The following is a 16,417-nucleotide window of genomic DNA, read 5'->3' on the forward strand; positions in this document are numbered from 1 at the left end:
ACCAAAATATACTAACCCAGTCGTAAAATATGTCGCAAATAAATTGCAAAATGCAAATTACAAAAACCCTCTCTCATGACACCGACTTCGGCAAAATCCCGTCTACCACCGCCGGCTGTATGCCGAGTCTTGCGACGCCCCGCCGCCAGCTCTGGACCCGCCGTTGCCACCCTCGCGGCGCCGTAGCAGACCCGAACCCAGGGCCGCAAACTGGTCGACGAATGCGGCTTCTACGCTGCCCGGTTCTCCATTGTGGCCGCCGTTGGACATGCCGGGGGGACCGCGAGAATCGTGCTTGAAGAGGTCCATGAGCTCTTTGAGGCCCAGCTTGAGGGCATCCTTCTTGCCCTTGCCACCCGCCGTGCCAGCCTCGAGCGCCTGGGCCGCCAGCAGCCGCTTCTTGTCCTGCAGGGCCAAGATGCGCTCTTCGACCGTGTCTTCGACGGTCAGCTTGTAGACGGTGACGTCGACGGTCTGTGTCAAACGGTGCACGCGGTCAATGGCCTGTTCCTCGACAAAGGGGTTCCAGAACGGCTCGAGGATGATGACGCGCGTGGCGGCCGTCAAGTTGAGGCCGAGGGCGCCGCACTTGAGACTGCAGAGTAGGACGCGCACGTTGGGGTCGTGGCGCAGACTGTTGAGGCTGGCCTCGCGGGCGTCGTTGCGCATGCTGCCCTCGTAGCGGACGTGGCCGAGGCCGGCGCGCACCAAGAAGGGGCTCACGAGGCTGAGCATGGACGTGAATTGCGAGAAGACGATGAACTTGTGTTCGCCCGCCTCCTTCTTGAGAATCGACAGCATCTTGCGGATCTTGGCCGAGACAAGCACTGTGTCCGAATGGGACGAAGAGCCGAGGCCGGATTTTGTCTTGCGTGAAGCCGCCGACCGTCTTCCAAGAAGCGACTCGTCATCGACATTGGACAGTAGCTCCGACGTGGAGATGAACGAGTCTTCCTCGTTTCCGCCGTCCAACGATTCATCCGAACCAGACTCCGACTCTGAATCATCTCCCATGTCACCACCCGATTCGTCACCCGATTCGTCCGCCGACTCGGTATCACTGCCGGCGGACTGCGCAAACGACTCAAAGTCTTCGTCGCCGCTTTCGTCGCTGTCCCAGTCCTGGCCCCCGACGCGGAGGATCTTCTTTTTGGCGTGTTTCTTTTGGCCCTTGCTGGCAGCTGGGTTGTCTTCCATTTCGTCGTCTTCGATGAAGCTGCTCATACGGCTTGCATCCTTGTCCTCGTCTTCCGACTCGTGGATGGAGTCGTCGCTGTTGATCCAGTCGCCGCCGCCCTCGGCGTTCTCGTCCTCCTCGCCCCCGGCCTTGCCCAGACGCAGGGCCCCGCGTTCTTCTTCTCCCACAAGCCAGCTGCCGTCCTCCTCCTCTTCGTCGTCGCTGTCGACAATGGCACGGCGGTTTCGCGGCTTCCGGGTGGCTGCTCTCCGTGACGCGGGAAGAATGCTGTCGTTATCTTCGGCATCGGCATCGGCAGCAGCTGCCGCCTGTTTCTTCGCCTTGTGCCTTTGGCTCTTGTCCTTGTTGCTCTTCTTGTCTTTGCGATGCTTCTTCGACTTCCTGTCTTTTTTCTCCTTCTTCGTTGTCGGTTTGCCTGAAACAATGCCGCGGTCCTCAATGCATTTTGTGCACACCATGCCGTCGCCAGCCACTTCGCAGTCCCGCTGCTCGTCCTTGGTCAGGTCCGTCATGCACACCTCGCACTTCTTTGCTTGGATGCCGAGGCCACCAAACACATCGGCGAGCGCATCAATGTCGCTGTCGGTAGTAGCAGACTTTTGTGATGCAGGCATGGAGTCGGTGGACATGGCATCCTTGTCCTTCTCCAACTTGAATGTGAGCAGGTCAGGGTGGTTGCATGCCTGCCGCAGGCGGAGTAGCAGGACGAGCGCGTTCGCGTAGCTCATGGACTTGCCCTGCATCATTTTCTCAAGACTCTTGTCCGCGCGCTCCTCCAGCCGATCGTAAAACGCGCGCTCCGACGGCGAGAATTCGGCCAAGACGCTGACCACATTGCGCTCCGTAATCTTGAAGCTGGGGGTGGTGGGAACTCTTGCAGCACCCGGGGTGGACGTTGACGTGTCGCTTGTACCAGGTGTCTGTGTGCCATTCTTGAGACCCTTCTCTTCTGCAGCAGCAACAGCAGCAGAAGCAGCGGCGGCGGCGTCGATGGCCTTCTTGCCGCCGGGCACCAAGGCACCCTCCTCCTTAAGGATGTCTTTTGTGCGCCGCTTCATAAAGCACCGAAGGAGACTGTGCAGGCGCCGGATGGCAAGATAGCCGCGGCCGTTTTTGAGAGGCACGTCAATGTGATTGCGCCACTCGGTGAGGTTGTCGTAGGGTGTGATGCGAAGGAAGTTGACCAGGCTCTGCAGCTCGTCGAGGTTGTTTTGCATGGGCGTGCCCGTCAAGCACCAGCGAAACTCGGCCGGCATGGCACAGCAGGCCTTGGTCATCTTGGCGTTGCGATTCTTGATGCTGTGCGCTTCGTCGAGGATGATACGGTACCAGTGGAGACCGAAGCAGCCGCTCTGGAGGGCGCTGCTGCTGTGGCCGTGCTCAGAGACCAGAATCTGATACGTTGTGATGACAACATCGAATTTGGCCAGGTCTTGAGGACGGACCGTTCTTTGAGGTCCGTGATGCACACAGACCCTCAACGGCGGGTCGCGGGACACCTTCTCTTTGATCTCGGCCTCCCATTGCCGGATCAGAGCAAGCGGCGCGACGACCAGTGTGCCACCGGTAATTTTCTCGTAGTGCTTCTTCCAGCCCGGCATGTCCTTTGTGGGCTTGGTATTCGTCAATATCAGCGAAATGGCCTGCAGTGTCTTGCCGAGACCCATGTCATCGGCCAGAATACCGCCCTTGGGCACGCGACCACGCTTGACGGGACCCAGCTCTCGGCCGCGCATCCACTTGACGCCTTCCACCTGGTGCGGAAGCAGCTTCACCTTGATGCCGTCCACTGTGCCGTCGTCGTACCCCTTGGGCTCCTGCCTGTCCTTTTTATTCTCCGGCTCCTTCTTTGCCTTTTCTGGCGCTGCCCCAATCGCTGTGATTTTGGCAGTTTCTTTCGGCGGCGCAGCGGCCGCCGGCACCTCGTCCTCGTCGTCCTCGTCGTCCTCCATGCCACCCTCGAGGAGGGCTTTCAGGTCGGCCGTGGCCTTGTCAGGGTCGGTATAAAAATCCACATCGGCATGCATCGATGCCGGTATGCTCTGTTTGACAATTGTCTTGTTCGTAGTGGTATTGCTGTAGAAGGAGCTGACAGGGTAGGACGTGCCACCATTGTCCTGGGTCGAGGCCATGGAGCTGAACACGGGCCGTGGCGCAGCCTTGCGGTCGGGCTGCTTCGGTGCGAGCGGCCCAGTAAGACGCTGCGGTCGGTGGTGTTCTGGGCGCTTCTGGTTGGCGTTGAAGAGCGCGTTCTGGCGGCGCTGGACCAGAGCTGCAGCGGCAGCCGCCGCCGACGACATGGTCGGCTTGGAGGAAGACGAGGTCGGCATCGACATCTGTGTCGGTCGGCCAAACACTGGTTGTTGTGTTGTCGGCGCAGTAGAGTTGCTTCCCTTGCTCTGCGACAGCGCTGGCGCCACAGGGCTGCTCGTAATGTCAATAACATCGTTAGGTGCCCGGATGGGCTGCAGAGGCGACGACATCAGATCGCCGCCCAGCTCTTGGGAAGGATAGTCCTGCGAGCCATAGCCCTGCGACCCATAGCCCTGCGAGCTCATGGCTTGCGAGCTGACGATCATCAGATCATCGTCGGAGAAGGAAGCGCTTCGCGAGCGAGACATGGTAGATGTAGGAGGGACGGCGGTCGTGGACCGGATGAGGTTGCAGAAGCTCTGGGCGAGCCCGTCTCGGCTCTTGACAGAAGGAGATGCCTTTTGCAACGCCTGTGAAGAAGGATTGCGTGGAGACGTAGGCCTGCTGAGGTGCTCCTTGTGCTTGTGGAAAGAGGGAGAGTCGGTTGCAGCGAGCGTGTCCTTGGGCTGGAAACCAAAACCAGCACCGGGCTTGGTCCTAATTTATAGACAAATCGACAAGTCAGAAAGTCACTTCTAACAACAAACCAAAAGGGGAATCGAGCGCGAGTGGCCGCCCCAAATATGAAGCAAATGACAGACAACAAAAATAACAAAGGGAGAGCATAAAGGAACAACAGCGGTTCGACAAAGTGAGCACAGTGCGCAACAACTCACCGCATTGACCTGTGGACGTCACAGGTAGCAGTTGAAGAAACGGATGCCCGAGGCGGTGGACATGCAGGATGGTCGTGATGTGCCTCTTGGAGTGTGGTGAGGGTGGGAGGGATGTTTGGATGCCTCGTCTCAGAAAGCAAGTCGTCGTGTAAAGTGGTTTTCCTTTGGAGGCAAGTGGCCACTGAACGGACGCCTGTTTGGCGTTTGCGCCTTCCCGCTAAGGCGCGGCGGCAGGGTTGGCAGGCGCTTCTTGCGTCACGCATTGTGATTGGCTGGTGTTGGTGTCATAAACAGGTGGCTGCTGAGCAACGCCACAGGTGATAAGATAAGGTACACTGTGCGCTGACGGCAAGTACCTGCTACCTGGGCGGCCGTTGTTTACTTCACGTATGTTCCATTTGTGCGGATAAGAAATTAGTCTTAGTAAAAGTCTAACGGCAGTACATATCTTTCCTCACCACCGCAAAAAGTCCAGCCAACACGACCGCTCAATTTCCGCCGATTCCTCCTGGGCTGCCGTCTGCCTCATGCCGTGCCCCTGTTCATTTGGCATGGTAGTAGCGCCGGTTATGGTATTGTGTACATTCGCGCCTTGCTCGACTCTTGTCTCCGGACGCCGTGTGGAGTTGAAGTGCCGTTTTATCGCGGCCTTGGATTCGTGCAGCCCAATTTCGCGACGTCGTAATCATTGCAGCCCAACGCGTTCTTCCTCAGACAACATCTCATCTCATTGAGTTCTGGGCCTTTACGTCTTTGTCGGCGAGTCTGTGAAAGGGTCGAATCCCATCCTCTGCTCGGCAGCCTGTTTTGCCTGCAACCGCGCCTCGCCTCGCAGCCCTGTCGCCGACGTCTCCTCGAGGAAGAAGGTGAGGATATGGTCGGGGATGGCGAGATGCGATGTCTGCTGGAACTGCTGGAGACTTGCGAGGCGGATCAGCATCTCCAGGAGAGACAACGAGGAAGTGACGGATCCATATGGAGACTGAGGAACACGTGGGGGAGCGGTCTCTAATGCAGGGACATTGTTGTTTCTGTAGGTCCCTTCGCCATCTGTGGACTGCTGATGCACGACTTCTGCTGTTCTCGAGACAGACATGTTGTGCAATTGCTGTGCCAAATGCGTATCGACGGATTTGCGCTTCCTGCTTGTGGGGGGAGTGAGGACTGCGTTATCTTCATGATTGCTGTTGTCACTGCCACTCTCGTCATCGTGTTCATCGTCTACGTCGCTGTCGTCTGTGTTTGTCTCACGTTGGTCATTCTCATCTTCAACAAAGACCTCTAGTGCAAGCCACTCGGGGTCCAAGTAGCTTGGGAACATCTGGCGACCATGATTTTGGTGGTTGTCAGCGTGAGCCGCAAGCTTCCCAGCCTCGCGTTTGCTTTCCTCCCGTATTTGGCGGTCGACGTCCCTTTGCTCGTCTTCATTGTCTGGCTTTCCCTCGTCCCCAGACTCTTTGTCTGGCTGTATATTCGCCATTGCATTCGATGGTGTAGAGGCCGTCAGGTCACGTTTGAGCAACAAGACAGACGAGTTTTCGAAATTGTTTTGGTTGCCAATGTTGAGGATCCGCCCTGAGTCTGTGTAAAACAGCTTCGAGATTTGACGTATGGAGATGGCCTCTTTCTCACCAGCCATCGGTACACCATCGTACGTTGCACCGGTCCGGTTATCGTCGTGAGCGCGGCCGTCATCGAGGTCTTCGATGATCTCCAGGAAGTACGAATACTCGTCTTCTTCGCCAGTCTCTCCGGCCTGGGAAGCCTTGCCACAAATTGCATTGCCAGTATTTAGTACATCCTGCGCAGTCTCGTTGGCCGCGGGAACAAAACCTAGTTTATGGTGGAACCCCACACCAGGTGGCGTCCGGCAGATGCGGACGCGCGCTTTATGCAGGACTTCCTGCCAGATAGGCTTCCGCTCACCGGGGCCAATGCCGTATGGACTTTTTTTCTGATCGTCCCTTGGGGGATCGTCGTCGGTTGCTTCATTTCTCGCAGTGTTGGGAAAGTTCCGTACTGTGGAGTGGCCGAGAAAGAGCATGTAAAGTGACAGTGTAAACGACGGCCCAATTTGCATCGCACGGCAGGGGTCACCGGAAAACTGTGTGTCTCCAATCACAAGACACATGCTCGCCTGCAAAAGTCGAGACGGGGATATGCTCGGAGGAAGCGATGCCGAGAGGCTCTCTCCAGAGGCTGTGATGGCGAGCTGCAAGAGGGGGACATCGCTGTCGATGTGGACAAGAAGGTTCTTGATGTCGCGGATAATCGCAAGGAGCTCGACGTTGCGTTCTTCCGTATTTTGTGAAAGAAAATAACTCTGTTCTTGAACATGCTCTTCAGTAGCGGCAGCTTTCGCGACACGATTCCCCAAGGCGACGATGTCTCGATGCAGCGCTTTGGCCAGTGCAGCTGCACTGCCTAGGAACACATTGCCACGACCGGATCTGCAAGGTGAGTCAGTTTAAAAGAAGTGACGACAGCTGAACAATGAGAGTATTGGGTAGGAAGCATACTTGAACTCAATGAGATCCAAAGCCGGAGAGACAATCTACCAGTCTGTTAGAAATCCACATGTCGGTGCCTCGCGGACGCGGTACTTACCTTGATTTTGCTGTCGAGCTCTTTCTGGAGGGCCTCAAACTCCATGTGCTGCGGCTTGTTGTCGACAGTTCTTAATAATCGAGAACATTGTTTCATTGCAAATGTCGAAGTGAGGGCAATGCCGCATCGCATCGCGTAGTTGACAGCCTGGACGCCGAGTCGATCGAGGAGTTCGTCCATTGCGTCTTGCTAGCCATGCTGTAAGAAGATTGACAGGGAAGATTTCGAGAGAGTGCGTATTGAAAAAAAAAAAGGAAGAAGAACCAAAAGAAACATTTTATTTTTTTAAAAAAAAATTATATTCAGAAAGGCGTATAGTCTTTCTGGCCCAAACAGGAAGGAATGACACACATCGTTGCTTCTTACATTGGCTCGTGTAAGTGAAATGCAAAATAGGCAAGTACCTACACCGTGCGGCTTCTGGACGACAGACGGACGAAGCAGTGGCCTGCCCCTCAGAGCGAAATTGAGCCTGACAGAGCTGCCCCACTACTGTGCCACTAGCGCTGCCAACGCAAATAATGACGTATTTGTACCATGGGAGCGCACTGTGCACCAAAATCTCAATATAGCTCACGTGATGAAACTTCTGCCCGCATTTAGGACCAGGTTCCGCCTTCCCAGTCTGTCCATGTTTCGAATGCACTAACGCCGCGCGGGAAAGAGCCATGGCGGGGCAAAAGGCCCAAAAACTAAGAAGGAGGCAGAAAAAATAATATTGAAAAAAATCAAGCACCGAGAGGGAAATGGAGCCAACAGCCAAATCGAAGCCATTGTCTCCCTTTCTCCTACATCCTAGAACGGCCAGGACAACCTGTTTCTCAACCACCAACCACATCCGTTCTCTTGATCGTTTCGATACTATAGGGTAGATCAATTTCAGCATCTACCGGAAGAGTTTCTGTCTTCCTCCTGCCGTCCGAGAACTGTACCGTTGAGTCACCGGGCATCAACGAGTCTCCTGACATTTCAGGCCCGAAGTATTTTAATTTGTGTCTTGTCGCACCGTCACACGTCGACGACCTTATTGAGACCTGACAGTTTTGCTGCGCCACGCGGCATCTCGCTATATAAACCAGCAAGGCCGCTTGCGTCGCGGCCGGCCCCCGTTTCAACTGAACACCATCTCAAAAACAACAAATCCTCTCTCGCCGAACCTCATATCAACATGTCGCACCTCAACTCGTGGGAAGACGACCCGTCGGCCCAGGACGACAACCTGGCGCGCCAGACACAACAGCAGATGAACCTGGGTGGTGGTGGCCGTGGGGGCGGTGGTGCCGGGCGCGGCGGCCGGGGCGGTTTCCAGCCCGGCGCCGCGAGTTTCCAGCCCGGCGCTCAGTCGTTCAATCCGGGCCAACCGTACGGCAACAACTTTGTTCCCCAGTACCAGCAGCAGCAGCAGTACTACGGCCAGGGATACGGTGGCTACCAGCAGTATGGCAACCAGGGCCAGCAGCAAAACTACGACCAATACGCCAACCAGGGTTACTCTGCCGTCTACGGCAACCAGGGGTACAACAACCAGCAGCAGCAAGGCTACGGTATGTGCAACGAAGACGAGCGGAGACAAACCAAAAAAGAGATTTTCTAGACCATGTTGTGAACCACTGAGATTCGATACTAACAACTGCTTGGCAGGCCAATACCAGCGCGGCGGCTACCAGCAGGGTCGCGGTGGTGCCCAATTCAACAACAATAACAGCAACAACAACCGCGGTGCCCCAACGATTGCGAAGCGACCGACCGACGCTGCTGCCCCGGCAGGCGTATCGCCGGCACCTGGTGCTGCTGGGGCTGCGGCAGCGGCACCTGTGGTGTCTCTGCCGAATGCCTCCGAGCCCATCGGCGCCAAGGTTCTGAGCATTGGTGGCGATGCGAAGCCCAAGGTCGCCAAGGTCCTGAGCATCGGTGTCCCGGCTGCACCCAAGGAGGAGAAGAAGGAAGAGGCCAAGAACGAGGAATCCAAGGAGGAGCTGAACAAGGACGAGGCCCCGAAGAAGGAGGATGTGGCCGCGTCCGCTGTGGCTGGCGCTTCTGCTGGCACGGGCGCGGCGGCTGCGGAGGCTGGTGCCAAGACGACTGCCGCCAAGGCCATAGAGAAGACCGGCACAACGACACAGAGCTCGGCCAGCGGCACCACGTCGCCGACACCGTCGTCCGGCCGCTCAAGCCCGTCACGGGCGCCCGCGGGCGCCAAGGTCACGCGCGATGTCGATGCCGTGCAAAAGGAGCAGGCAGCTGACGTCGACGAGGACACCCTCAAGGAGATCTACGGAAAGGAGCACGTCAACATCATCTTCATCGGCCACGTTGATGCTGGCAAGTCGACGCTGGGCGGCTCGATCCTGTACGCCACCGGCATGGTCGACCAGCGCACAATGGACAAGTACAAGCGCGAGGCCAAGGAAATGGGCCGTGAGACGTGGTACCTGTCCTGGGCCTTGGATCTGACCAACGAGGAGCGGTCCAAGGGCAAGACGGTCGAGGTGGGTCGCGGTTTCTTCGAGACGGAGAAGCGCCGCTACAGCATCCTGGACGCGCCCGGCCACAAAACGTACGTGCCCAACATGATCGGCGGCGCGTCCCAGGCGGACGTCGGCATCCTCGTCATCTCGGCGCGCAAGGGCGAGTACGAGACGGGCTTCGAGAAGGGCGGCCAGACGCGCGAGCACGCCATGCTGGCCAAGACGCAGGGTGTCAACAAGCTGATTGTGGTCATCAACAAGATGGACGACCCCACGGTCGAGTGGTCGCACGAGCGCTACAAGGAGTGCACGACCAAGCTGTCGCAGTTCCTCAAGGGCACGGGCTACAACCTGAAGACGGACGTGTTCTTCATGCCCATCGCCGCGCAGCAGACGACCAACATCAAGGACCGCATCCCCGCCGGCGTCGCGCCGTGGTACGACGGGCCCTCTCTGCTGGAGTACCTGGACAACATGAAGACGCTCGAGCGCAAGGTCAACGCGCCCTTCATGATGGCCATCAGTGCCAAGTACCGCGACATGGGTACCGTGATTGAGGGCAAGATCGAGGCCGGTGTGGTCAAGAAGGGCATGACCCTGACCATGATGCCCAACAAGAACCAGGTGGACATCACGGCCGTCTACGGCGAGACCGAGGACGAGATGTCGATTGCGCAGTGCGGCGACCAGGTCCGCCTGCGGCTGCGCGGCATCGAGGAGGAGGACATTCTGCCGGGCTTTGTACTGTGCTCGCCCAAGCGGCTGGTGCACAACGTCAAGACCTTTGAGGCGCAGGTGCGCATTCTGGAGCTCAAGTCGATTCTGACGGCCGGCTACAACTGTGTGCTGCACGTGCACTCGGCGATCGAGGAGGTGACGTTCTCGGCGCTGCTGCACAAGCTGCAAAAGGGCACAGGCCGCAAGAGCAAGCTGCCGCCGTCGCACGCGATTCGGGGCGACAGCATCATTGCCCGTCTAACAGTGACGGGTGGCGCCGGCTCCGTGTGCGTGGAGCGCTTCGAAGACTACCCGCAGATGGGTCGGTTCACGCTTCGTGACCAGGTATGTCAAGCCCCATGTCAGTGTCTCATAGATATTGCGAACCACTGCGAACCCCAGCTAACCAGACCAGGGTCAAACCATTGCCATTGGCAAGATTATCAAGCTGGTCACGGATGAGGAGGCGGCTTAAATGGAAAACTGTTGTTGGCACGAACCCAAAAGGAGGCTATTTCCACCACGCTGCGTTTAATGACAGCAACGAGCAAAATAAAAAAATGTATCGGGACACACGACACATCATTTTGTACAACGTTTTGCTTAATCGAATAGACTTTGACCAACTCCGTCAACACAATTGAATCAGTAAACAACATGTAAATATGCGCCATACGACAATTTGCAGCAGGCCACATCCGCCAAGAATACTATTGTACGCCTTCAAAACAGTTTCGGGAAGAATTTGGGCGTGTCCCGCTTCCACTTTTGGTAGTCGGCACGCTTGCCGTACTTCCTGTCGTACTTGGGCTCACTCAATGGCACGCCGCTCAGCTTGAGCAGCACAAACGCAGTAAAGGCCGGGCTGATGGCCGCAACAGAGAGCGCGGTGGCCACACCAATGTCGCCGAGAGCCGCGCGAACAGGCGCACGCGTGAGCACGCCGGCAGCCGCCACGGCCAGGCCCGTCCACAGCGTCGTCTCGCCGAAATAATGAGGATACCGGCTGTCGAGAAAGAGTTTCATAGTGAGTTTCGGATGCCAGCGATCGCCCGTTGGAAAACACGTACTCACCTCACGGAGAACAGGCCGCGGCCCATAAACACTTCGTCGTGCTGTTTGGCGTGCTTCGCCGCGGCCCAGCTGGACTTTTGATAGTCGGCAATGGATTCAAAGACGAGGCCGAATGCAAACAAACCGAACCCGGCCACGTCGGACCAAAGGACGTTGTTTGGCAGGACCGACGACGAATGTGCTGGTCCGGCTGCCGACGCCGCCACCACGGGCGCTCCCACGGCATTGACGGCGGTGACGGGAGACTGGCAGAGTACAACCCACAAGGCCTGGGCCGTCCAGGCAAAGAGGAGCTTGGCGGGCTTTGTGCGCATGGCATCAAAGCGAGAGTCTTTGCCCTCGCGCAGGATGCGGCGGAAGAGGTAGGTACCGACTGTGTTTGTTAGCAAAACTGGTCCAGGGAACAAGCGTTGCGAGCGCACCGGCATCAACAATGAGACGTACGTCGGGCGGCCCAGAGGGCGACGGCGCCAGAGAGTGCGGCCTGTCGCCAGTGCGGTGGCTCGAGAGTGAGGGCAGCGCCGGGGCTCGCCATCGCCAGCTGGGCCTCGGCGCGCCACCGCGGGAGGTAGAGGCTCAAGACAACGACAGCGACGTTGGTGAGTGCGCCGGTCAGATCGTAGAAGCGTTCCGAGGGCGGGTTGACTAGAAAGGTGGACGGCAGGCCGACAGCGTATTGCACCACAAGGGAGGCCAGGGCGCAGGGGACGGCATTGCGAAGCAGCGGGCTGTTGTAGTTTGTGAGCCCAAGAAGGGCGGCGGAGGCCATGGTGGGCTGGCGGATGGAAATTGTTTCGATCAGAAAAAGGCGATGGAGATTGAGGGCTTATGTTGGAAGACGCAAAAGGGCATCGTTTAGAAATGAGGAGAAAATAGAACGTCGTCGTAAAAAGGAGAATCGGCAAGTGTTGGCGACTTCCTTCTGGTTTGAGGGGTTACGTTTCATGCACGGGCATGGACGGGAAGGGCAGGTGCGGCCGAATCAAGCATGTGCACTCACATTGGCAGGTGCGAACTGGCGTGAAAAGAAGCAAATGAAGCAGGAAGCAGCAAAAGCTGTTTCCCAGCAAAGAAAGGCAGGTACGATCAATATATCAATTGCGCTACGTCATTGACGAGGCTAACAGTTGTAGTCTAAGTCGTGAGGGCGACATTGCAATCGCTATACATATCAAAGAAAGTAGGTTCATTTGTCTGTTTTTGCTCTGCAGACTGTTTGATGCCTGCCTTAATTGAGCTCGAAGCTACTGAGTATGAAATCAACGCAAAGCCGAAAAAAAGGGAAGAAAAAACGAGCTGCAAATGAGCTTCTGAGATTAGAAATGACAATTCGTTGATGGGAAAAACAAAAACAGCGGCCATGAAATAAAATAGGTGATGACAAGATCACGAAAAAAAGAGACAAAATGAGACAAGAAGCCCGCTCGTCCGAAAAGCCTAGGCAGCATTCCCTGGCTTGGCATACAAAAAGGTGCACTCGTTGTCGACAGATTCCTAGTCCTGGCTTGTGCCGAGATACAGATTCTTGTCCCACAGGTTGCGCAGGATCGAGGCCGTGCTGTCTTCGTCACCGCCCTCTACGAGGCTGGCTCCGCTGAGACGTTGTTGTTGCAGGGCGGGGTCGCCGGCAGCACTGCTTCCACTGCCGCTGCCGGTACCATTGCCGTTGAGAATATACGGCTTGGCTGACCGTGGCGCGGCGCCGCTTGGGCCGTACGCACCAGAGCCAGCTGCTGCTGCGGCAGCGGCAGCTGACTGGAGGACGCCACGCCGGATGTCGCGTTCCCGGAAGCTTTGGCTGAGGCCAGCAGCCGAGTGGGTGGCTCTGTGACCGGGTGCAGCAGGTGGTCCGTTGGCCTCTGACAAGCCCGTGGACGTACGGGTGATGCCACCATTGGCAGCCGGGATGCGCCAGTTTCTGTCGCCGCCCAAGCGGTCTGTCAGACGACCGAGACTGCGGGTGACGGGATTCTGGTAGCGACGGATCATGTAGTACTCCATACCAGTCCTCTCCATCAGCTTGCCAATACGCGGATCGTGCATGCCAAACTCGCCTGCGCCAACAAGCGAGCCAGCAACAGGTACAGCGTGCTGGCGGCTACCACGATCAATGTTGGAGCTGGCCCGCTCCAGGTTGAGCTTTTGCTGGGTGCGGCTGAGCTCGGCAGGAGGGGCAGTGGGGCGCCCGTGTCCGTCGAGCATGCGTGCCTACTGGGCCGCCCGTGGACGAGGCTGCAGACGTCATCTTGCGCACATCACCTCCACTGATGGCGCTCGAATAGTCCTCGTCGTCTGTCAGCTGCTGCTTCTGCTGCTGCATTGCGTCGCCACCGATGGACCGTGTTCGGCGCGGGTGCGATTTTGATGCGGTTGGATTTAAGGAGGATGGCGCGCCCGATGAGGAGCTGGCGTTATTTCTGTCGTCGGCAAGTTGCCGTCCTGTACTGGGCCGGGACGATGACGTGGTGTAGTAGGAATCGCCGCCTGCTGTACCAGCCGCTGCCTCGTGGCTTCCTGTCGTGATGAATCGAGATGTCATGGCGTCACGGTCGCCGCTTCCGCCGGGTAGGCTCTGCTGGTGGCGGTGGTGCAGTCGCCTAGAGGGACTCGAGTCGGGCGACGACGACGGCATGTTACGCATTGCCGAAACGGTCTCGGTCGACATCTGGGGTGGCGCGCGTCGGGGCGGTGTGCGGGGGAGAAGAAGACGAGTGGTCGACGAGCTGGTTCGGAGATGAGTCGATGCCACCGAAGATGCCGAAGAGGAAGAGTGCGCTTCGGCTTGGTTGTTCTTGGCCGTGTGCTGCTGCTGTTGCTGTTGTTGCGATCCACTGGCAGATCTTATGGGCAGCTTGAGTTGTTGCTGCTGCTGCTGTTGCTGCTGCTGCTGTTTTGTGGGATTGACGTCTGCCTCCTGCTCACTCTCGCTCCCACCTTCGCTTTCACTGCCGTCTTCTTCTTTGGACTTGTCCTGTGCTGCCTGGCTCGCACTCTCGTGCGACTTTGGCGAATCCTCGTGTCTATAGCTGTTCTTGCGCGACCCGCTCAAGTTGGACGAACCAGCATCGACCCACTCGTCTTCCTGGTCCTGGGCGTCGGGGCTGCCAATCTCAAAGTGCACCTGGCCTCCGCCGGCGCCGACGGTGGACTTTTTCTTGCCGGCGGATGAGAGTGGCTGCAATCCGCTGTTCACAGCCGGGTTCGAGTTGGTGCGCTTGATGGTGGCGCTCGCAGTTGACCGCGTGCCTCCGTGGCTCGTCCGTTTCGCGACGTCGGCGTGGGAGCGGTTGCGTTTGAGAAGGCTCGACGCCGACTTGTTGCGACGCACCAGCGAGGACGTTGACGCCGAGTTAGCGCTCCGTTTCAGGCTGCTCTCAGTTGTTGCCGTAGCACGGCGCTGCGGCTGGGGCCGCTGGTGCTGGGCGGTCGGGTCAATCGGAGGTGGGGCGGTGGCAAAGGGAAATCGCGCGGCGTAGTCGGCGGGTGTCGTCGGGGGCGATGCGGACGATCTGCGGCGATGATGGGCTTGCTGCTGCTGTTGGAGCTGTGCCTGAAATTGTTGGAATTGCTGGAGTTGCTGAAGCTGTTGCTGCTGCTGCTGCAGTTTGGTCGAGGCGGCGTGGTGATGGTGATGGTGCACCGTCTTGTGCAGCGCTTTGGAGGACGGCACACGAGGGTGTAACCGTGCAGTGCTACCGCCGCCGCCTACGACGTGCTTCGGTGCCTTGGCTCGGGTGTGTGGCGCGCCAGCGGAAGACGTGGTCTTGTGAGGTTGCTGCTGCTGCTGCTGCTGCTGCTGCTGTTCGTGTGATTTTTGCGTCTTTTGCGGTGTGTGTTGCGTCTGCTGTGTTTGATGATCGGACGCTTGCCGTGTCTGTCGCGACGGCGGTGTGTGTGATGGTGGCTGTCGTTTTTGGCCATATTCGCTGCCGCGTTCGATTTCGCTGTCGCTGCCACTCCCACTGCCGTCGTCGCTGCCCGAGCTGCTGTGCACAAGCTGCAACCGCTTTGATTGGCGGGTGCCACTGCCCGCGTTGGTTGCCCGATCCATGGCTCCTGCACCCCTGCACGGTTGCGTTTTGGGATGGTTGGAGTGTTATGTTCCGTTTGTCGGGGTTTGGCAGTCTTTGTCGAAGTGACCTAGTGGCTGACAAAATGCAATGAATCGGAAAGCGTCTCTGCTCGTCGTTGACCGGAAGCCGCTATGTGTATTTGTTTGAGGACGACAGGATCCAAGCCGAGACGAGGTGGAATCGCTCTCGCTCGTTCGGCAAAGGTTGCCGAAAGCGATTGTCTGCAGCTTGCCGCGCCTCTTTGCTCTTTGCTGGCCGCCGCGTCTTGGTCAAGTCTATCCTCCCTCCTGGCTGCACCTTTTTCTCATCGGCCAATGGCGAAAGCGCCCGATCACGTCCTGTTGCTTTCTTTGGTCGACTGCGGCGGCTGCTCGCAAACGGATTGGACGGTCCGGTGGGCGACAAGGCGGGGAGAGGGTGGGAAAACGGAACGTGCGAAAATTGTACGAGAAACCGGTTCGTGCGACGGTTGGCGGTGTCCGGCCGGTCGCGATGAGTACAAGAGACGTTGCTTAAACATGAAGGAAAGGGTACAGAAGAAGGCGAAAGGGCAAAGATCAAAACATGAAAGGAAATGGAAATAGAAATTAGGAACGGTCGCCGTCGAGACCATTCATCACAAAGGGCAGGAAGGACCCAGTACGCTCGAGTAGTGGCTATCTTCGGCCCTGGCAAAATCTGGGCCTTGCTCGCAACGGAAGGAGCGAACAAGTGACTAAAGCCCGCTAGTCTGCTCGGACTAAGCACCGTGGGCCTGGCCGGCTGGAATAGACGGGGGAGACGGGCTACAGGCTCTCGTGATATAGTGCTCACAGCACTAGCTCGCATTTGTTCGCATATGCTCGGCCAGTCATTGGTCAATGGTCTAAGCTGCAGGGCGTCTCGAGTCATGGCTTTCAATGTCTCACAGTGGAGGGCATAGGGTTGGATTCCGAGGAATGCGTGGAAGGAGCCTCAAAGGTGGAAGGCACGATGGGTGGGCATGCCAACAGTGCTGGGCGAGATCGGGCGGTGAACAGGCAGGAGTGGGCCGGGAATGGTCTAGGCACGTCGTAAGAGGCAGTCGCAGGCGCGCTGTGGATTTACAGTGGGCAATGTGGCAGGCACTATCGAGACATTGTTCAGCGACAAGATATATTAAGGCAGGGGCGATTGTTTTATTTACGACGTAATAAATGCGATGTTTATTTGGAAGGCACAAGGAACACCAAAGCCTGCGAAAATCAAATTGGGGAAAGAGCCTTGGTCTAT

General features: G+C 57.6%; 5 protein-coding genes across 5 annotated transcripts; 1 reads left to right on the forward strand and 4 right to left on the reverse strand.

Moving 5' to 3' along the window:
- Positions 1-102: 102 nt before the first annotated feature.
- On the reverse strand, positions 103-4,490 carry SPSK_03871 (ATP-dependent helicase RIS1; the record flags this gene model as incomplete). The annotated part of the gene is made up of 2 exons (XM_016730686.1): positions 103-4,048; positions 4,228-4,490. The coding sequence occupies 2 exons, from the start codon at positions 4,488-4,490 to the stop codon at positions 103-105; spliced, it is 4,209 nt and encodes a 1,402-aa protein (XP_016585579.1).
- A 482-nt stretch (positions 4,491-4,972) lies between these two features.
- On the reverse strand, positions 4,973-7,014 carry SPSK_04073 (RanGTP-binding protein; the record flags this gene model as incomplete). Its single annotated transcript, XM_016730884.1, has 3 exons — positions 4,973-6,677; positions 6,747-6,781; positions 6,835-7,014. 3 exons carry the CDS (start codon positions 7,012-7,014, stop codon positions 4,973-4,975), a joined length of 1,920 nt encoding a protein of 639 aa, XP_016585580.1.
- A 988-nt stretch (positions 7,015-8,002) lies between these two features.
- Positions 8,003-10,494, forward strand: SPSK_04011 (peptide chain release factor subunit 3; the record flags this gene model as incomplete). The annotated part of the gene is made up of 3 exons (XM_016730825.1): positions 8,003-8,378; positions 8,476-10,364; positions 10,435-10,494. The coding sequence occupies 3 exons, from the start codon at positions 8,003-8,005 to the stop codon at positions 10,492-10,494; spliced, it is 2,325 nt and encodes a 774-aa protein (XP_016585581.1).
- Positions 10,495-10,742: 248 nt separating this feature from the next.
- On the reverse strand, positions 10,743-11,862 carry SPSK_04396 (uncharacterized protein; the record flags this gene model as incomplete). Its single annotated transcript, XM_016731203.1, has 3 exons — positions 10,743-11,025; positions 11,094-11,466; positions 11,538-11,862. 3 exons carry the CDS (start codon positions 11,860-11,862, stop codon positions 10,743-10,745), a joined length of 981 nt encoding a protein of 326 aa, XP_016585582.1.
- A 725-nt stretch (positions 11,863-12,587) lies between these two features.
- SPSK_04002 (uncharacterized protein) lies at positions 12,588-15,144 on the reverse strand (the record flags this gene model as incomplete). Its single annotated transcript, XM_016730817.1, has 2 exons — positions 12,588-13,301; positions 13,348-15,144. 2 exons carry the CDS (start codon positions 15,142-15,144, stop codon positions 12,588-12,590), a joined length of 2,511 nt encoding a protein of 836 aa, XP_016585583.1.
- Positions 15,145-16,417: the final 1,273 nt, after the last annotated feature.

The sequence above is a fragment of the Sporothrix schenckii genome, assembly GCF_000961545.1.
Source record: "Sporothrix schenckii 1099-18 chromosome Unknown Cont47, whole genome shotgun sequence".
In the NCBI taxonomy this organism is placed as follows: Eukaryota; Fungi; Ascomycota; class Sordariomycetes; order Ophiostomatales; family Ophiostomataceae; genus Sporothrix; species Sporothrix schenckii.